The 22,906-nt window shown below is 40.6% G+C and overlaps 1 protein-coding gene across 2 annotated transcripts; it reads right to left on the bottom strand.

Annotated features, from left to right (window-relative positions):
- Nucleotides 1-278: 278 nt before the first annotated feature.
- Nucleotides 279-20,961, bottom strand: PLEKHF2 (pleckstrin homology and FYVE domain containing 2). 2 transcript variants are annotated; one of them, XM_082278470.1, is made up of 2 exons: nucleotides 20,922-20,961; nucleotides 279-3,645 (listed from the first exon to the last, which is right to left on the bottom strand). In XM_082278470.1, exon 2 carries the CDS (start codon nucleotides 3,629-3,631, stop codon nucleotides 2,882-2,884), a length of 750 nt encoding a protein of 249 aa, XP_082134596.1. In that variant the 5' UTR covers nucleotides 3,632-3,645; nucleotides 20,922-20,961; the 3' UTR covers nucleotides 279-2,881. The 2 variants fall into 2 exon arrangements, with proteins under 2 accessions (XP_082134596.1, XP_082134595.1); XM_082278469.1 differs by lacking the exon at nucleotides 20,922-20,961 and adding an exon at nucleotides 20,526-20,662.
- Nucleotides 20,962-22,906: the final 1,945 nt, after the last annotated feature.

Genomic DNA, 22,906 nt, shown 5'->3' with positions numbered 1-22,906 from the left:
CAAAAAAAAGCCAAACGCTGCAACACACTTGGTCATACTTCTTTTAAACTATTCCTTAAATGCACAAGTGGCTTCTAAATCCATAACCACATTTATTTCAAAATTAGTCTTAAAACTCCTTCTACAGTTTTATGCTCCCCATTTATTAGTATCTCTTGACAGTGAATAAACCTGCTGTGAAACTACTTGTCAATATAAAAACCAGCTGCCCTGGTTTTTCTCACCTTTGAAGGCCCACAGTTAAAGAAAATTAAACACAGGCTTGAAGCTATACCATGTATTTGTAAATAAAATAATTTGACAGAACAAGATTACAAAGTATGAAATGAGCCCTTTCAGAAAGCTTTAACTACAAGAGAAGTCAATGCTCAGACCATTTTGTAAAGTTTTAAACAAATATCACTGAGGAATAGGAATATTTCCATAAAACACTTTTTAAAATGCTTTTTAAAAAAGCTTGGACCATATACAACAATTTCAGATGAAAAATTCCACATGCACGCATTGGTTTGGTTACAGCTTCAGGGGTCAGTGCAGCATAGTGCAAGTTTCATTCACAGATAAAAAGATACATGAAGTAGGTACAAGTACATTCTCAAAATACAGGATGTGATCTAACTCTCAGCAACCCTTTTCCCACCACCAAAAGGTGCTGAAAAGCAAAACATACGGAAACCAGGGGGAAAGTACACTAAGAGATGGACTCTTTAATAAGACAAGTTAATATTTGACAGCTTAAGAAAGAGGAAACAATTGCATGAGGAAGAAAACGATTGTTAGTCATTAGAAGGTATGTACAAGGGAGGTTTGTACTTTGATTCTATAGAACAACTGAAGCTAGCAAGCCTCCACTCCTGAAATAGAAATACCAAGAGGTACAAAAAGTAAGCACTATTAACTCAAAGTGCCTTCTCAGAACAGCCCATTTTCCCTGCTGCAGGTCACCACTCCCTCATCTTTCAAGGAAAAAGAATATGCAACTACTTATCTCAGCTAATCTTTCAGTATATACAATCTGGCAATTCTACAGAATCTTCCTGGTCCCAAGTCTGCGTCAGAAAGTGTTTTTCCCTTTGTGTATTTATTTCCAAACAGAACAAATACTCGTCAGTGCTTCTAAAGGAAGCCTTATTTTTAGAAATTGTCTAAGCTAAAAATACTGACGCGATTTTCACCTGAAGCAATGTCTTGCAAAGTTTGAATGTAGAGTGCCTCTCTATAGATGCTAAGTGCATCTTTAGCTACTAGAAATCTCATGGAGGGATACAGCTCTGAAGTATTCTGCTAATTTTTATTAAAAAATATGACTGATACTTTCAGCGTACAGAATGGGAGACTAGTGCAACATGCAGCATTGATTTTTTATTCAATAAATATTTAACCCAATTATTGCCAACCAAGGCAAACAGTGCAGAAATTGTCATTTAGAAATACAAAAGTTTAACATTTTTCGTATAAAGTCAGTTGCTACTATATTCATACAACTATTTCAAAGAGGTTTTTCTGCTTCAAAATTGAGGTTATCATTATAAAAATACAGAAACATATATTTGGGGGTTTAACATGTCTTTGCAAGTGTAACTTCTGCATTTATATGGGAACATGACACTTCTGTATTCAAGAAATTAAAATGAACACTATGATAGAGACATTTTCTGCACTGAAGATTTCATGATAGTCCTTAAATACATCTTTCTTGGTCCTGGGTATACATCTAGAATGAAATAACTTGCATCTCACATTTATCCTGAGGTCAGCTGTGTAAAAAGGAAAGCCAGTTTTATAAGGATACTTACAGGCTTCTTGTTCAAAATACAAGTTTATCTTTAAACAAGCCAATAAAACTCCTGGGGGGAAGAAAAAACCCGATACTCTCACCAGTGTTTTAAGAAAAAAATCTGTGACATTTTTGGGAATTATTTCCAAAATATATAGGCTAGCCCACCCAAATGCTGTATCACCCAACTAAAATTTCAGTATGTACTTGCCAAATTTGAAACTTAGAAACTGTTCTGGAAAGCATGTATATAAATCCCCATGAAGAATCTCCCTAAGCTTCTCATCTCAAGATCCCAACCCACAACAGAGCTTCTGCAAGGAGAACCCTGCTGAAGCCTGTGGGAATCTGCAGAGTCTTTGGATCTGCCCGCACAGGTGAGGACATGCCATTTGGGTCTCCATCACCCACCACAGGGTGCAGTTATGACCTTGTAAAAGCTCCACTTTGAACACAGCAGTTATTTTCAATAGCACCAACAATCTCTCAGATACCAGCATGCAGGCAAATACAGATATAAAACAGGTTTTTTTGTTCCTGAATCAGCACAGTTGGTACAAGGCACTGCTTGGCATAGGAAGTCATAAGTTACAGCAAAACAAGAGTTTCCAAGTTTTGTGACATTTAGGTTTGTACATTAGATGACCTTGCAACGTATTATATACCATGGGTAGAAAAATAAGATAGTCTACAGGATTAACAAAAACATCACCATCCCATGCATGCTCACAGTTTTCCACCCTAGATCCAAAATAACCCCACATAACATATCAATATGAAACATTAGAAAGTATGGGTTGTTAAATTAAGGAAGTACATTTCATTCTCCAATCTTCCACAAAAGTCTAACCTAGACACAACTCAAGTAAATGAAGTTGGAAAACATTCTGATAACATTTGCACCAGTCTATCCCTGCAGAGGAGAAAAAAAACCAACTATTGTCTACAGAATTCATAGATTGAGGCACATTGCAGTTGAAGATATTCAGGCGTATTTCATGGCTAGAACAGGATTTTTCTGAGGAACCTCACTACAGACTTCCCCAAAAGCAGCTCCATATGGTTTAAAACACAGCTTGCAACACACGGAAAAACATTTGGTCCTTAATCGCTACTGTCTTCATCATCATCATCATCAGATACATCATTTAAAGATGACTTAGGTGACTGGCTGTAGGAGTCTGACCTAGAGGACTGACAAGCAGTCATCTCCCCGGTAGAAAGAAGATCATAGCAGAAGTCGCAGATTCTCACTGGCTTGGAAGACTGGCTCGGGAGCAGAAACCTCTTTTCCGAGCAAGGCCCGCACACAACAAAGCCGCACTTGCGGCAGTGGTGACGGCGGTTGACGGGTGTAAACTTGGCTTTCTGACAGCGCATGCACACAGTGGCTTCCGAGTCCGGTACCCACACAGCTGCATGTTCATTGCTAGGAGTCTTCCCACTTTTGGAAAGCAAATCAGAAACACACTTATTTATGTGGTTCATCCACTCAGACTTCTCTGTAGCAGTGGCAGCATAAACCGCAAAAGACTTTGTTGGTGTCTTGATAAGCCACCCATTCCGTAAGTCTCCCTCATCCTGGATGGAATCAATAGTGACGTTTTCCAGTGGGATTATGTGCTGTTTATTGTATTTCTTCTTCTGGATGACAATGTTACCATAAACAAGAATGTCATTGAATAGGAAGAACTGCCTTGCTTTGGGCTTCTTCCTACAGAGTTTTGTTAGTACTCCCTCTCCAATCAGAACACGGCCAGGAATAGTCAGGGGTTGACCAGCTGCTCCAAAGCAGTTTTCCACTATACTTATTCTTCTAGTATTTGCCTCACTGTTTGCCAAGCGATCCACCATCTTTCACAAGTATCCTAAAATCAGAAAAAAAAAGTTTGTTACTAGAACAGGACTGATTCAACAGCAAGCAGCCTTCCCCAAGGAAGGTACCAACCCCGCATTTCTTAAAATATCTAACAGGACCTGCTGGCTGAGAGGCATTGACTTGGGCTAGATTTAAATCAAGTATTAACACCTAAGAATTTTTAGCAACGGATTAGTCTTTTTTCCAAAAGCAAAAATGTTCTATGCAGCTGACAGCTATCTTTATCACACAGACAGCACCTACACCACTGCTTTTGAGAGCCTCCAGCAGCAAACTAGTTCCTCTCTAGTAAAGCTACTGCATCCTGGTTTAATACTCGTATTTCTCTGTATATCCTCCTGCACCTACTCCAGATAGCAACAGAAAGTATCATTCATCATTTCAAGTTCTAATGCTGCAAAAACATCAACTTAACTTAGCAACCTGGAACACACATTAGTTTTAACACAACAAACAAATTATATAATTGATGTTCACATAGGAAACCACACTTCACAAGCTAGTTCACTATTACTTTTTTTTCCCCGTATGTAAACCTCAAATCATGGGCCAAAACCATGAACCTGCCTGCTGGAAACATTTTGTACAGGCCACAGCTTGCACCCCCCACTATGTCTGCTTTCATGGCACACTCTTGAGCCAGGAATAGGGAGTGAGTCATGGCTGGTGGCTCAACACCTGCTTGCTGCTGCCTTCTTTTTGCAGGAGTCCCACGGTCCCTCCCTCCACACCTACACAAACCACATCTGCATCCATCACACTGAGGCGGCCTACACTGGCAGTCCTGCACAGAGGACAAGCCACACAGCTCACAATTGTTCCTGAAAAAGACTAAGTGACCTGCACCAGCTCAAATTTTAAAAACGACGACTTTATATTTCAGGAAGTGCTAATGAACTGTATGCTCCAATTACAGACTGAAAACCCACCTTGTTCCCCAAGAAGAAAATACGATTTTTTTTTTTTTTTCTTGTAATGTGAGATACCTAAGACACTCAACGGGGAACTAAAATTAGGAAGTCATTATAGTGATTCATACCTTGGCAAACCACTCTTTAGCCTCTTTTGCCCTAGAGTTTCCCAGGAAGAAGTCTGACAAAGGAAAATCTTGCCAGTCCAACCCAGATCTACTCCCCTCAAACCCCTCATGAGTACAGCCATGCACCTGAACTGTTGTGCTTGATGCAGCAGCGAGATGTCTGGCAGAGGCAAGCACTATGGACAGACTTTTTCTCAGCACACAGAAGACGCTCCCCCATGCCTCCCACAGGGCTGATGCTCACAACACCCTTTGCTACAGCCACAGCTGTGAACAGTGAAGAAGAGCAGAGCAGCAAATACTCCAGTGCCTTCTACCTGCACTTCGCGACATGATCCCAGGTTGGGAAGTCCTCTGCATTACCTACTTGAATCTACACTGCCTGCCATCAATACAGCATTAGCCTACAACCAAGAGGAAACTGGGCTGAAACAAGGCTCAGACTTGATGCTGCTCAGACTCCACTGCTCTGCCATAACCTGATCCAGGCAATCTTCCTCCTATGAATCAAAGCACAGATACTTCCTTACAAAATAGGGATGAAACCCCTCATCAGGCCTCATCTAAATAAGTATGTTACCTGTGATTACACAAATCCACATGCCTATAATGTTAAGTATTATTATTGTAAGTTACTGCTTTGAAAGTGTAATTAGTTTCACACTAAAGTAGTTTGACAAGTGAGCTTGCACAGATATAACTACTTTTTTTAAGCTCTGCACACATTATCTTGTAGCAAAGTCTGACACTCAAGACAGAAGAATATCTAGAAGTTATTTATCAGCACAGTTTTTGAATTTTCTTTACATGCCTCACAGCATTAGTTACAATACATGAATATTGTGTTAGCTAGTTTTATGGTTAGGAGAATTACAAAGCCACCAAATCTGCAACTATTTTGATCTGCAGACAGTGAAGACAAAACAGAAACTGCCAAGTAAAAAGTAGTAAGAAGGGAATGGAAAAGAAACTACGAGCTTTTTTACGTGTACTTGCTGTTGTCCTAGGCTCCAAAATCAAATTCAGGTGCCTGACTGCTGAAGTCCAGGATCTGGAACGACGCTTAATTGCCATTAACTGCCAAATAACCATTCCCATCTAACAATATATGAGAAAAAAAACAGCCTTTGCAAGCATCACAACTGAAGCAACAGCCCTTCAAACTTACAAAGCAAGGTCTCAGTCACAGGCTCAGTCTAGAGTTACTTAGTAATCCCATGTTCCCTCTGAAGTGGGAAAGGACACCAGAAAGCAAAGGGGACAGCCCAGAAAATACACTTTTCTGCAGGTACAAATCAATACGCACTATTTATGAACTTACACTTTTATACAAATTATCTACAAATTACATCACGTTAAATGCTTTTGGTATTCCACAGGGGGGAACAGTACTCCTACCCCACTCCCACAAACATAACCATACTGATGGGTTTCAGTGAAGCAAGTTCTTGGTGTGAAGTCACAGCCACCTGTAGGAAGCAGTCACTGCTCCACAGCTCCAATTCAGCTACTCTGCACTCCCTGCCAATAAACTGCAAACTCAGTTCAAGGCCACTGCAAAAGCTTTCAAAATACCAGTCACTGGGAGATGAAAACAAGGGGAGAAAAAGCTAAAGGTTTTAATTAACTGTTCTCTAGGACAATCTAAGGGAAAACAACTCTAACCAGGATCGTTTAATAATCATCATGGCTTGAAACCAAGACACATGACTCCAGAACTTGTGCTGAAGACTGTATTTTGAGCTTCTTGTGAAAATAATCACTAACTGGACCTTAAGCAAGAATCCTGGGAAAGTTAAGGACTATTAAGAAAGACAAGATAAATCACATCTTCTCTAGATTGAAACTTTTTTCTATAATGGGTAACATTCTCACCTGCCAGCCTCAAGGCTGTAAATGCCAGAGACTGCTGATGCCAATTCCAGCTTTCCAAGGCATTAATTGTGTTTTTCCACACTAACGGATCAGACCTTTTAGAATAAGCATTCAGATATTTTCCTCATGAGTTTTTAAAGAACTAAAAATTAAAACTCCATCTGAAATCTTATGCACACTAATGCACATACACCTTCACTTGCCTTTTCTGAGAAAGGAAGTAAGTTCAGAAATGGATGGGAAACTACCCGAAATACATCCTAATTACAAGTAATCATGGAACATGACAAAAATAGACCAGAAATACAAGAGAAGACATCCCTAACTCACAGGAGCTAAAGTTACAAGAAGTGCACCTCTTCCTCTCATGAGCACACTGACCAAGGAGATTTAAATTAAAATATTGTCCAGATATGCAAAGGAACTTTTAACCCCAAGATGTCACAGTCCAAAAGCAAAGTTATCAATACCTAGTCTTTAAAACTTACAATCTTGTTTTAAAGCATATTCAGACCTATTGTAAGAGACAGCAGATCATCATACCCCGAAACTGGGTGGCAACATCCTTCTCTCCTCCAGCTAAACTTTCTTCTGAAGTTTCTGCCGTTGGCCACCATAAGAAGCAGATACTGGATTACTGCCCTGAAGATGCAGGATCTCAAAACCTGATCAAACAAAGCAACTCCTGAATGATGGCACATTGCTGAAAACATGCCCAAACCCTTCCCCAAGCAAGTGAGGAATAATTCAGAACCATGGGCTTCGAAATAAAAGATTAGACAGCTCCACTTAAGGGGAGAGTATCTTATACGTAGTCTCAGTTTGTGGATGCTGTGAAATCAAAAACCTCAAACCTATTATTAAACTTCGTCATATTAGACTGATTTCACACTTGTGGCACACAAACTCTTTAAAGTCCTGAGGCCCTTATGCAATGGGGACTCCATTTGTGATGGACTGATGGTCCTCAAAGACATCAGATTCATTTGCTGCATCCAGAGGGCAGCACAGTACTAGCTGCTAGTCAAAACATTACAAAACCCCCCAAAAACAAACCAAAAGAACACAAACAGATCACTTTGTAAGAAAAGTAGCTACATAGAGCTACATCATAAGCAGGGTTTAGCAGCTTTCCAAATAAATAAATCTCAACTCTCAAAATGCTTCAATACCTTCACTTTGTCCCTCTCACACACACGATCTTAGTAAGTACCTTTCATGATGAAAATGCTGGGCAAATGTGTTCATTTCCATGGCATAATATGCTATTTAAAGGTGATAAAGTATTTCATGACACAGAAAGCCCCAACTCTTCTACAATATACAGAACTGTCTTTGACACTTAAGTTATTGCCATTTTTATTCCCAAGAAGCTTCTAGAGAAGTAACAATTCTGTTATCAAGATACCAAGATCTTCTTGCTCCCTTACTCCAGGCCAGTTTTACACGTGTATCCTGTTGGTGAGAACAACCATCTCCAATGTGATCAAACATAGATATCACTGAAATTTTTGAAGAACTAACAAGTTATCCACTAAAGTAAAAGACAATCCATGTTGAGGAGGTCACACATTTACTACAGTTATTAACATTCCAAACTACTGTAGCAGGAAAATAAGGGTTGCTGTGGACTGACAAGTCACCTTCCACATAATTGTTTCTTTCTGCAACTGAATCCTGGAGACCAAACCAGTGATCTCCCAGGACTCAATGCTTCTACAGGTCTTATTTAAAACAGGAGAATGTTTATTTTATATGCTAGCTCTGCTTGTGATAGTGGCCAGACTGAACTGCACAGAATTGCTGCAACTGAGGACAGATGTAAGGAGTCAACAAAAAGGAATGCAACCCTGACTGACATAGTTACACCCAATTCGATACTGACAGAAAACTTTTCTACTACATTAGCACTGTAGCAGTTAGCATTAGCACCATAAATAACAAAGGTGCTGGAGGGGAGAAATGAGATAAAAAGCTGTTAGAGCACAGTGATGCAGACTGCATACAGCTCAGCACAAAAACATTTCCTCGCCCCAGCTCAGCGCATACTACCATCACAACCAGCACTCTCTTCAGGCTGCAGGACAGGCACAAAGGGTGTGCAGGAGAGGGACACAACCCAAATTCCCAAGTTTCTTCAGCAAGTCAGCAGAACTGGCAGTGTTCCATTACTTCTGGGTTGGGCAAGAACAAATCAAGTCCAGTGTACAGTCCCTGCTAACAAATGTTAATTAATAAGCATCTAATTTTGACCATTATTTTTCTTCAACACTCCTTCAAGGGAGAAAAATATTACCAGCCTTGTTGTAATTGTCAGTTCATCTATCATCACCATTACAATTAACTATTAGGCTGTTAACAACTACATTTAACATATTGCATCAATACAAACCAGGCAGTCTGTATTTCCCAGAGCCATGGTATCAGGATGCGGGCAGCTTATCCATTACTGTGAATATTCATAGTTAAGGTGACAGCTTTAAAGAAAAAAAAGGCATACCTAAGCTGCCACAAAAGCACAAGAGCTCAGAACTAATCACAGAACTGGCCCATCCAGTCCTAAAGCTGCAGCAGATCCTGAATGTTTCAAAGCCAGATTCAATAACCCAAGTCCAATAAAAAAGTGTCACTGAACACAGAATCTGACCACACCATCAGAATGGATGAATCTAGATATGGGTACACTGAAGCAAATGTAGAGAATAGAAAAGAGTCAGAAATGGAGGAGTACAAAAGGAATAAAGACAAAAAAGATAGAAACAGCAGATCTAAATCAAAGCACATTATACCTTGCCACCCAATAAACTTCTAAATAATTATCCAGGTCTCATAGAGCGCCCCGTTCTCACACCAGCACATACAATGTCAGCAACTATGTTACACCACGTACATTCAAATTAACCAACTTTCCTTGGTACCTAAAGGTAACATACATACTTCATAAAAGTTTCTAGTTAGTCACTTAATAGCAGGCAAAAATTTAAAGGTTTTATCATGTTTGACTCCACAACTTGAAGGCTCTGAATAAAATGGAAAATTTGAACAGAAATTCACTTTGCTTCCTTATACTTAAACCACACAAATTAAACATATGAAAGGTATAGAAGATAAAAAAATTTAGCAAGACAGAAACAAGTAAATTGTAAACCAAAGACAGACAAGAACTATCTGCAGACCAGATATTTAAAGCGCATTAAATGACTGGTTTGTAAGATGAATCATTATTTGGATCTACAGAGGAAAATATCACACCCTCCCTAAAAAGAGTTCATCAGGCAGAATCAGGCATTTAGTTACATGGGAGTTTTTTAGCAGCAGGTTTCAAATAATTGTTATATATTATCACATCAGACTCACACAGTCTCTTCTTGCACTTTGCCTATGCAAGGAAGACACGCTAATTTGAGTTACAGTTGCATAAACACCAACACTGAAGTTACCCAGAACCCTCAGACATAGGGTTCTCATAAAGCTCTGTCTGAAACAGTAGTATCACTACTTTTTGTGGACAAGCTTCCAGCTATAAAGGCATCTCAGTAGTGTAATACAGTATGCTAATCTCTATGAATATTACATATATTGCTCTTAAGAGCAACATTTGACATTTTACACCACTGCCAAGTAAAACACAAGTGTAAATTTCTGAAGTGCAACCTGTTTAAGGAAACTTATCCATGCTTTGAAAATAGTTTGTGTGGAAAATTGCTGAACTAAAAACATGCACAGCAGATCTGATACAATTGAGAAGACAAATGAGCATGTTTTAAATCTTACTTTGGCCTCACTAGTTACACCTCCTACCCTGCATCCTTCAGTAAATCCAGAGAAGGATGATACCATCGCTCATCCTGGTTGGCAAAATTACACTTTCTATGGACTTAGATCTCATCAGCTGTAATGAGAATCTAAGAATTCATGCACAAGCCATTTTTATGGTCATTGACAGGTAGTGCAAATAACAGCTGGATTAAACATAATATAGAAATACCTGCAAGAGGCATTTAATTAAACTTTATTTCTATCATTCAGCATGTAAAATAAAATACTGAGAAAAATTAAGTGCTAAGTATCCATCAATCCATTTTTTAATCCATTAGTATTTCATTCAATTGTCTACAGTTACTTAAATACGTCTGTAATAATTAACTGATAGCTTTTTTTTAGTATTAGTTATATATTTGGATTATTTACCACTTGCTTTTTATTAAATAGTGAAAAGACCAATTTAAGCATAAAGTTACTACCCACAAAAAGAAATTTCACCCACAAAAATATTATGTTGATAGGAGATAGGAGATATGGGTATGACAAGTGTTTGCTAAAGGTCTTTATCACTGCTAAAAGCTGACACAACAGAAACAAGTACATGCCTGTCCTGTGCTAGAGCTAGTTGGATGCTATTTAAAACATAAGACAACAACTGTCACTTAAAGAGAAATGCTGCCTTCTAACAAGCAGTTCTCTCAATGATTCTCTTCAAAAAAGTATTCCCCAAATTGTTGTATTTAACAAACTGTCTTGCTATTGCTATCATAACCAGCTGGTAAGGATATATAGGATAACCCTGATAATATACCAAAGATGTATCAAGTACAACAAAAAGCTTCATCGCAATACTGAAAAGAAAGAAGAGCAGAGATATTAAAAAGACTGTATCAAGGTAGAGATAGCAGGAAATGAGGCTATAAGATCCCTCTGAACTTCAGCAAAGTCTTTATCCAGATAATCACTTCTGACTAACCTGGTTAATGGCTGCAGCGTTCAGAAAGATACTGATAGTGGGACAGAAACTTTGACTTGATTTACAGACAAAAAAAAACCCCAGACAACCTTTTTCTTACAGAAATGTAAGCTGTTCAACCTTCAAATCATTTTCCAAACCCTTAATAAATACTGGCATTTAATAGTCAAAAAAGCTGCAAGATAAAACACCAGAAAAGATGATGGCAACACCAAGGGTGCTTCAGATTACAGATGGAAAGATCTAAACTCTCTGAAGAAACACTATAAAGAAACCCACAGGAAAGTGGGTGTTACTGTGGACCACTCCCAAGTCTCATTTTATGATTCTCATGATTTTCACGATTTTCTACATTAATACATTTTTCTTCTTCCCCCCCTGAAGACACATCTTCCTGCATTGTGCAAGCCTGTGGAGCAATGGCTCCAGTGTGGGGAAACACAGATTAGCTAAGTCACCCTCTCACTGGTACATCCAGTATGACCCAGCAGCCTTAACCCTTCATTTGTCTCAACCTGTTGGCCAATGTTGCGGCATTGACCACAGAAGCCATGCCAGAAATATGTTAACAGCAACCACATTACTTCACAGTGTGCAACCTGTGAATACTCTGCCTTGACAAAACTTTAGAAACCTTCAGATTATTTCTCAGTCCAGCATCTAGTCATGTCCAACTACATCATGAAAGCAAAATCCATTCATTTGTCTAGTTGGATGTCATCATAAACCTGTAACTACTATAATGAACCATATGATAGTTCAGATGAACTATAATGAACTGGTTTGTTTTTAACTGCTGCACATGACTGTCACAAGTTAAATCCCACTAAACTCTTCTTGAGAGTACAGTATAGAAATTCTTGTTTTAACTGGCTGGCATTTTATAGTTTAGTAATTCTTTCTATAAATTACGGTTAATTTTTGTACAATCTGATTTCCAACTTACTGCTCTTTCACTTTAGTTGACCAGTTGTGGAAGAATTGATCATATAACGTAAATTATTCTAAATGTGTAACAACAACAAAAAACCTCACTTTATTATCAAACCTGCATGGCAAGTGCATTGCTCTTTAAGTTTGCAATAGCCATTTTCCAAACGAGTTTGGAATTCCTGAGTTAGGATTGCCTAGAAAGGCCAATTCTATCTTCAGGATGGAGATCATTTCTAGGTAAATCTTTCAATATGTATGACTTTATATTCCCCAACCCACTCAGCAGCTCATTTGGGTACAGAAAGCTATTTTTAGCAAAAGATTATTTATTTTGCTAAGCAGCATATGTATTAGCACAGCAAGACCTGAGCAATGCTGTTTTACTATCCAGGCAACTCTGCTGAACAGTTAACACACTCCCTGAGCTGCTGCATGCAGGCAAAACCATCTAAGTTCTGCACATTAGCTTCTCACAGGGTTTGGTATTTAACACCATAAACCTCAGCTGGAAATAGAACGCCAACTTAACCTCCTTGCAAACAGAAAGGCCAACTCCCACATCCCAAAGAGTTATAATGCTAAGTAATCATAGAGGAGACACAAAGAAAATAAAGGCATGCAGAAGAGGGCTGTCCCACCAGACACGTTTGGCCTGTTTTAAACCTGCCCTGCATGAAGGATGAGAACAATCACCTTGGCCATAAGGCCACGTGCAGGAATGGCAGCACCCCTGCTCCAAGCAAGAAACATGTGGCACCCATCAAAGAGACGCAGAAATCCAGAATTGCCGAGTCCAAAGCTGCTCCCACTATCTTCTCCTGCTTGCAGCAACAGAAAACATGAAAGATGGAAATGCAAGCAGTACTAAAGGGTTTGTACCACAGGGAAGTACATGATCAGGATGCCTCAATCCACTCCTAGACCAGCTGGAAGGGGCTGTATTTCCCTTCTGTCCCTTGCTGCACTGGAAGTCATCCCTGAATGCCTCTTCGGGAAGAAGATACCTCACTGCAGAAATCCAGGAGGAACATTCTTGTAAGAGGTCCAACTTTTTAATGAAGTCAGTTGCTTATTACCACTGTCAGGCTTCTATTTACAATAAACCATGGTAGCCAGTATTGTTTTTGTCTTCTGGCATGATAGAGACAGATCTGCTGCTGGGAAGAAACACATAATTGTCCATCCCCCACTTGGTAGTCAGGGGTTGGAGCACACAGAGCAACTATCTAAACTAACTTCTCTGTGTCCTTACCCATCTGCCGATAGGGTGAGCATTTCCCAAGCACCTACACAGGCTTACACGGCTTTGAGCAGCACTTCAGGAGCTCAGGTGACGCCACATTTAGATGAGGAAATTCTTAACACTGTTCACAATGTGAAAGAGGAGGTTGCCAGCATTAGCATGTGGAATGGCTAGAACTAAGGGAATTATTAAAAAAGCAACCAAACAAAAAAACATATACAAAAACCTCAAACCACAGCACACAGGCAAAAACCCTGAAAGCTTGAGGTCTGTAGAGGTGAACAGGCAGGCCTGATCTACCACACATAGTGCTCAACTTTGACACAGTCATCTCTCAAAGCACAGAAAGCAAGATCCAGACAACTACAGGAATAGCAAATACTTGCAGCTCTGAGCATACTAAAATGGGGATAAGTTAAAAGGCTGGTATTTTTTATATCTAAAAATTATGTATTAATAAACTACATAACACACATGTGCCCTTTAAAATTAATTAACAAACAACTGACTAAAAAAAAACCAGTATGCAGACCAAATCTTTGCTGTCATGGGAAAAAACCCTAGTATTTTGACTTGCCATTTGCATGTATTTAGGAGCACTAGCAGTGGTTTAGCTTAACTTCTGGTTACTAGCAAACTGCATCTTTCATCTTAACCAAAGCACTAGGGACATACACCAGAATATAGTTTCAAAACCAATTTCCACAGATCTGAAGTCCAAAAAAGCTCAAGTTCCTTCTCAAGTTTTCCACAGTTCTGAGTAGATAACAGACATCAGAAGAAACACAGACAACAGATCAGCACCTTCAAAATGTGCCTGAAGAGTCAAGGGCAGAGGACAGCAGCCTGGGATCCTGCTCCACCTCAAGAAGCTCCAGGAGACACAAACCCCATCTGCTGGGCCGGTGCCTAAAAGAACACTTGACCAGGCAGCAATACCAAACACTGGAACGTATTTTTGTTCACAATTTAATGTTTTCCTCCTCCAACTGTTTAGCTGTTGGGAGAGTCTCTCCCAGCAAACTTACTCTCCAGTTTGGCAGCAGCTACTTGCCCCTCCCTTCCAGACTGCCGGGACAGGCGCCGGGTGTGCTCCCCCTATCCAATACACTGCTTTTCAAGGGACAGCTTAACTGGTGATAGATAGCCCACTTCGGCAGCACCGGGGCACACTTCTGGACATCTGGGCTAGCAAATTACTTGACAGATATACACACTTAACATTAAATGGACGTTGGGTGAGGGACAAAAAAAAAAAAATCAGTCAAAAGGATCTGACCAATTTCAGAGCAAGTTAGATCCTGCTTAAGCTTTGTCAACACAGCACAACACAGAGAACCCACTGCATCAACATTTTAAATCTTGAAAAAGATCTATTTAAATTCTTTTGAGGAGGGGACACAGGATCATTAGTATAGAAAAAAACAGATTCAGATGCAGCTGTTCTACAAGAAGTATTGCCAAATCCATCTTGCAAGCAATTTTCCAAAACCAGATTGGCTGTGTGGTTTGTTGTTATGGATTATTACAGCACACATGGAGGCAACTTGCTAATGGCTACCCAGACCGTCTCTCAGTCAATGCAAAAAAAAGGATTTGGTTTCCAGTGACTGAGATAAATTGTATTTTTCAGCATGCTTCTTGCAGCAACTTTAACTGACAAGTACAGAACATTTACAGAAAGATCTCTATATGCATCTCTAAGACACAAGTACACATTAAAAACAGAACCTCCTGGATCTCAGGACACCTGCTTGTTTTAGCACCTGAGAGCTACCTGAACAGCTACATGTTCCAAAGAGCTTCTTCAAGTTAACAGTTTTTTCCACAAAGGCAAACCTGTGACACACCAGCCTGTTCACTGGCTTATGTCTTTTTATTATGCATAGGTACTTAAACAAGACAATGTTAACTTAAAGTCGAAAGCTTGGTTTGTTTTTTTTTTCTTCAGTTCGCTTTTATTACCATTATGAGAGAAGTTACTGACTTCACTAACACTCTAAAAAGGACTAAACGACAGGTAATAATTTACAGCAAGACCAAACTAGAGAGAGTTATCAAGTAGTCAGAGCCTGACAAGAGCCATTAATTTTCTATAAAGTACTACAACACAAAAGGACTTTCTCTTTTAGCAAGCCATGTTTTAAACCAGAGCAAAGTTTTCCCATGGAGTCTCACAAATTACAAGCACAGCAATATAACCACATCATTGCTATTTCATTTTTATTATATCAATTTTTTTTCATGCGCATATGTTCTTTGAATCTTGTTATAGGAAAAGAAGCTGCACAATAAAGAGGTTTCTTTTACCAGTTCGGTAATTTTAAGCATTTCCACAAAACTAAACAAGACACAAGCCAAGTAACAACACTCAACTTTTCCTCTCTGACCAGGTGCCATCACCTCAACTTTCTCCTGCTCCTGACCTACCTAAGCTAAGAACTTTCTACTTTAAGAGGCAACCCTAATAATACATTATACTGCAGGAATACTTTCAGGGGGCCAGGAAGTTGATCACTATCTAACAGGATCACACAAAACACTGCTGGAGCACACTTTCAATATTATAGTAGGAAAAACAGAATATACAGACCTACAAACTCATTCAAATTCTTCACCCCTTATTAAAAAAAATAGTTCCAAGTAACTTCTACCACTAGTTCACCAGCAAGAACAGACTAAGGACAAGTATGACTGGTTGCAGGGAATCCTTTTCCAACTATTTAAAATTGCTGAAAGAAGTTGCCCAAATTGGTACCTAAAATGCTCACACCCCAGTAACCACGTGCAGGGCTGGCATCAAGAGAACCTAGGGGCGCAGGAACCTGAAACACAGCTTAGGGCTTGGAATCAAACCACACATGATTTTCAGGAAGCTTGACAACACTGAAGTGCTGCAATCATGGACCTGTCACTGCTGATCCCCAGCAATGTTTAAAATATATTTAACCAGCACTATTTAAAAACACATAAGCCAATAAGCCAAGGGTTGAATTCCCTTTCTGAGCAAGGGACACAAGACCCTTATGTCAAATGCTGCTACCTGGCGACACATTGGTGAATGGTTAAGGTCTAGAAAATCGACATCTGACAGCTATTAATAAAAGCCAAAAGGAAAGTTTTAACAATGATACCATAAATAAAATTTGTCAATCTTCAATGTAACCAGCTTTTTAAACATAACCTGTGTTAAAAGGGCAGTTCACTTGCCTCGATGCTGTTAACCTAGATCAGAGAGAGGGATGGAGGGGGAAATAATCACTGTCACACACAGCTTTCAGAACAGAAGTACACTGAAAATCACTCTCAGAAGTTTTACATTACCAGGTATTGACAGCTATGTCAGGAGAAATTTAAAACAGAAGGAGAAAGGTAAAACCAAGGAGTCATTTCCTGAAAGAACCCCTTAATCACAGCAGCTTACTGTAGGTGGTGGCCTTCCTGGGAAATGCATTCACTGACACTTTTTCCTTTCACTCCTTGTCAAATGTGTTTGATTCATTTTAGTTACATGGAAAGCAATTGGAGTACAGACTATCTAGAGGACAATTGGAAAACTGCACAAAGGTTTGCACTGAAGTTAACCTGCACAAAGAAGATACTGTCAACCCGAACGGCTGCATGTATGGTACACTGTTAATTTGGTTGGCAAATTATGTGTACACTTTAGAAATGCAAATGTCAAAAAACATGCTGTAACTTTTCCTCTTTCAGAAGGCATACTAAGTACTTAAAAGCAAAACGGTTACCTCCCTCTAGATGATATGCTGGAGGCACAAGAAGCCTTTAAAGAAAGCTAAAGCTGCTGATACAAAGATCATATATATCACTATTTAGCAGCCCTCCCGTGTCTGTTTGAATCAGTAAAATTTCTCAAGAGATTGCCTCTCAACACAGTAACTAAGCTTGCATGTCGTCTTACTACATTCAGCCACATTCTTACAACCCCCATTACACTGGGGGTCAGAGGGCAGGGTGACGGAGCAACAACACTCCTGTATTTGAAATCCTTAACTTTCAGCTGGTATTTTTTCTTCTTTTACAGTCTGACAAAATGCCAAAATTCTGCTATATTACATACATAATATGCTTAACACTGTTTTACTATAAAATATAATGATGCAAAGAGAAAAAATAGAAAGTCACTCCCACTTCATTTTTTAAATCCTTAAATTATTTACAATCACTAATAAGATTAAAAAACCCAACCAACCAAAAAAAAATCAAAACATTATTATGTCCAAAGAAGCAGTACTCTTACCTATTTATGCCACTGAAGTCAACATGAGTGCATTTTTGACTGTGTAGCATTAAAGTGACAGGCTGAAAAACATGCAGTACTCTTCTATTCAATAACACTTCTGCACAGCAATATTTATTTTCATAAAAGGAGAATCTTTGTCCTACAACTCAAGCCACTTCTAATGTGCACAGACTCATTTATTTCAACAGTACTGCACGTGTGGTCCTGAATTTGCAGGACTCAACTTACTAACACAGCTGTCATCACATCTTACAGTTCATGACAACAATAAAATAATCTTTAGTAAACATATTCTACCACACCTATCTATAGAGTAGTTTTTCACCCCCCTCAACTATAAAAACAAGTTCTCCAATGAATCATGAAGACAAAAGTTATCCTACAACAGCAAACTTGACACTTGCTGCATTAGGGAAAAAGTTTTAAATACTTGTTTCTGTTTCAGAAGTCTGTATTTGCCTGTATGTATTCTCTTCTGGAACAATCTCCAGATTACCACACTTTCATCCAACTACTGAATTAATTCATGAAAGTAGTAAAATACACATATACAAGCATAATCTATAACTTTAAAAAAAATACAAAAATGGAAAAGTAAGCTTGAATATTAACAGAGCTTGAAGTAAGTCACAAACGTACCTTTACAATTTGAGGCTGTACAGAATAAGGTTTCATTTCCTAATACAAAATCAAGAATTTAAAATCCTTACCTACCATCCTCTAAGAATCGTATCAGTTGTTAATATTGGGATTTACTTATTTGACATCACCCATTAATAAGTGCACTTTAAAAATAAAAACTGGCATGCCACTTGTTTGCTTGGACACCACTTACAACATTTTATCTAACAGACATTTTCAGAAAATCATATCTGCAGCTACTAAAAACTTCAACTCTGCCTTATCTATGTGCCATGCCTTGACCCTAAGCTTTCACTTAAACGCCTTGAGCCCTCTTTGGCGAAGACAAGGCATTAAAAATGCTGTAAGTGTATGAAACCAGTGTTTGTACTCTGCCATAATTGCTCTCATGGGGCTTTTGGTAATGCTCTGTCATATCATGCCTCACCTGAAACTGCTTACTGCTCTGAAACTATCCTGCATCCACTAACTCCAACAGTGAAACTTAAAAGCCACCATACCTTTGAATATCGCAAACATTTTGCCAATGGCAGTTTTTGTAGACTAAAGGGCTTTCTGATACTATGGATAGATCCCTCTGCCACCCCGGGCACATGTCTAATTACTACAGTTAAAGCTCAGCCCTTGATTTAAGGGAAACAGAACAGAGCTCTAGCTGAAGAATGGTTTCATCATGGCATCTAATGAAAATTTGCTCCTAGGTGGAAAGATGCTACTCTCTTTCTACAGAGGACAACCAAGGAAACCGAACCAGCTTCTCCAGCTTAAAATTTCTACACAACAGTTTTCATTCAGCATTTAAGGGACTTCCTCTATGTGGGCTTCTATGTAGAGCAAAACTCAGACACTCCAAAAGGCACACAGCCGATTTGCATTCAGAAGCAAGAACTTGGGACTCAGGCTCACAACACTTCATTTTCACTGTTTTTTCAACAAAACTGGTGGCACTGAAACTCTTGGGAAAGTATTATTTAGAAACTGAGCTGATATAAAAAACATTTAACAATACTGGGATTCCTATTACCTACTGGGATTAGTCAACAGTATTTAAATTACAGACTAAAAGCAAGAGCACTGCCTTCTGAGCTAAAGAACCGATTCCATCCTGCATGCTGATGACTGTACACAAAGCAATTAATCTGCAGGATCTCAGCACCGATTACACTGCTGTCTTTAAATACTTCCCTTCTTTCAGACAGGCATCTCTAAAATGATTCAGTACACAAGTATCAAAACTTAAGATCTGAATATTTAAGTTCTCCTTATTTCAGGAGAGAAAGAGGAATTTGCAGTCTCAGTTCTGAAACAGATTCCTGTCTTGTGGGTCTGGTTTTAGAGTGACTTTGCCTACTGTATTAACCTCATCTGACCTTAAGCTGTTAGGCACATCAAAGCTTCAGATACAATGTTTCTCAAACAAGCATCAACCCTTCCAGTAACTCCTACCACAGCTTGAGGACAGCCTGAATTAGAGCTTAATGATGCTTCTGTAACCATTCGCATCAATTCAGGCAAAAGACAATCCCTGATCTCTGGTTAAGGATATAACAACCTGTCCTTTTGGTTATCAACAACTATTGTACTGACGCTTCATGTCAAAACTCGAGTTACAGCTATTTCCCATAGCAGGGACAAAGCCGATGCCAGGACGTGCTGCTCAGCAGACTCACCCATCGCTTTCTTGCCGTGATGAGAGCAGTTTTGCCATTTATATATATTGGTGCCTACGAACATAAGTATTGCTAATGAGGCGAGAGGAAAAACACGCGGCTGTCTTTTCCCGAGCTACTTTCAGAAAACAGCTTATAAGCCATACATACCTCTGGCAGACCAATTACATTCCCCTCAAAAAACGCGAATTTCATAGAAAAAAAAATAGCACCTTATGCTCGCAACCGCACGACTCGCGGTTTCGCTAGTTTTTCACCACAGCGTCAACACTTTTCAGACGACTCGCTCCGAGAACGACACGGAGTTTCACCGGGCGAGCGGAGGGTCGGGGGAGCGCGGCCCCGCCAGCCCGCCGGGGCAGGAAGCGCCCTCCGCCCGCCCACCCGCCCGCCCGTCCGTCCCGTCCCGCCGCCTCACGGCGCCTCGGCGGAGTCACGAGTCGAGGAGTTTCGGGCACTTACGTAACGCCGCGGGGCCGCAGCCGTTGTTTCTCCCCCTTCCCGAAGACGAACTCGTTTCCGAGGCCCCGCAACTCCCTCAGTGCCCTGGGACAAGCCAGCGCCCGCCGCCGCCGCTTCCTTCCCCAAGTCCTTCCCGCCCCGCCGCCTCCCTCCCTGCCGGCGGGACGCGGCGCTGCCCCAGCCCCGCGGCGGGACAGCGGAGCCCAGCACCGCCTCCCGCCGGGGAGCTCCTTCCCCCCCCCAGGCAGCCCCCGGCTCCCAACATGGCCGCGGGAAAGCGGCCGGAGCCCCGGCGGAGAAGGACTCCACGAGGAAAGTTTCCCTCCCGCTCCCCAGCCGGCCCGAACACGGGCCGAACCCCGGCCGCCAAGAACGCAGCCAGACGGCGCTGCTCACCGGGTACACCCCGCTCCGGCCGCCGCCTGCCCCGCTCCCCCCACGGCCGCGGTCACACACCCCGCGCCGGGGGACGGGCTCCGGGACACCGCCCGGTGAGGCGGGGCTGCCGCCATCTTGGGCGGGAAGGAATACCGCCTCAGTCCCGCGCTGCCCAGAGAGCCGCCCTGAGAGGGGAGGGAGGACAGGCTGGTCCCGACCCACGAGTGGCACCTCGTGGAAGAGGGATACTTCAGGCACGAGACCTGCCTCATGGGGTTTTTTAAGAAACAGAACGTTTCCATTCTCTGTGGACGATCGCGGGTTTGTGCTCGCGCCCGTGGCTCTAAGTACACTCGCCCAGAGGTAGTTCAGGATGGGCTCGTTTTTAACTACCTCTCTCTACACAGCACACGGAAGAAATTAGTAACGTGTTTCAGTCTGAAGAGTTGCTGGTCAGCCGGTAGAAACTGTGGCAGGTCTGCTAGAAGGGTTCCCACCACAAACACTGTCAACACAAGGAGGCACTTCTATCTTCTGTGTTAAATTTTTTTGTGTCTGCGTATCAAGTCATCCAGTGCAGTATTTTCCAAATCCAGCCGGCTGCTCGGCAGCTAACCTGATCCTCTAGGATTTCCATCCGTTGATCCATACTACCAGAAGGGAAGGGTTGCTGGGGAGGTTCTGAAGAGCTGTGGAGCAAGGAGGGTAAGAGGGTACAGCGCCATTAATTTCTATGGTATTGCTCTGATGCCAAAGTCTGCGCTGGAAAATGGCCCAGTGGGCCTTTTTTTTTTAAAAGAAAATTTCACTTACATGTAATATGGCAGTTTCATTTTTCGAATTTCACATTATTGAGCAATAATGTGGTTGGCTTTTCTGGGAATTAAAAATAGGTAGTGGGGCTTTCCAGTAGTAATCATGAACCCGCTGAACTTTCTGACTTTCAGCTGAATTTTCTATCCCAGCTCAGACAAGGACACAGATAGGCAAGAACCATATCACTGAGCTGGGTTTCTCTGGCTGTGGGAAAGGGACACAAAAAAGGGAGCAGGACATGGAGGTCTGAGCACCCTACAGCATGACAGCCTGGTCTTCCATTTCTCTCTCATATCCATTCAGTCAGCCTGAGCTGTCATGTAATTATTCTTAATGTACTGATTTATGTAAGGTGTGGGCCAAGCTGTTTAACATGAGTTTTTGGGAACAGGTGCTTGTGGCTGTTTAAGCCACAAATCTGAGAGTATGTGCAGGAGGGTGTATTTGGCAGGTGCTTCATGTGTAAAGAATTTGGGCACAGCCAATATTTAAATTGGCCACCAATATCTTCATTTTGGGATTGCCAGTTGCAGAGAGATCTTCACACTAGAGCATCTTTTATGCATGGACTGGGCTGGTTCTTGTGAACCAAAATGGTCACTTTGTGTTGTGACCTTCTGTAGATTTTCACTTGTCATCTAAATCAATTTTCTTGGCATCAGAAGTAGCTTCATGGTTAATTAAATTTTCTTTCATGCTTACAAATAATTTTATAACTCCTGGTTAAGATGCAGCAGAAGTTGGATACAGGCAAAGTGAAGCAGTCCTAGTGTTTCTGGCTGTGTGTCTGTGTTTTAACTCTCTTCATAAAGCCCAAATTGACATTGTTTTCTGAAAGGTTTGCAAAGTGTAACTAACAGTGAGATGCTTTTTGTACCATATATAGTCATGGAAAATTAGCACAAGACCTTAACTCCAGCTAAGAGAAGAATAAGTAACTTGTTGTCTGAGGAAGGCTGGGAACTAAAAATTACTTAATGTTATCATGCAAAGCAACTTTAGTGCTATGAAAGCCTGCCATATTTTTTTTCTGTTATCTTCCTATATCTTCACAATTCTTTTTTTCCTACTAAATGGCATTTTTTTTACTGTGTTCAGCAAGAGGAAAAAATAAACCTGAAAATGGTTTATGTTTGCAAATCCTCAAACACTTGTTCCTAAGTCTCTCGATAAAAAAGTAAACATTT

Source organism: Coloeus monedula, assembly GCF_965178545.1.
Source record: "Coloeus monedula genome assembly, chromosome: 1".
NCBI lineage: Eukaryota > Metazoa > Chordata > Aves > Passeriformes > Corvidae > Coloeus > Coloeus monedula.
Note: the sequence above shows the minus strand (reverse complement) of the source record. Positions and strands in the feature narration are given on the sequence as shown.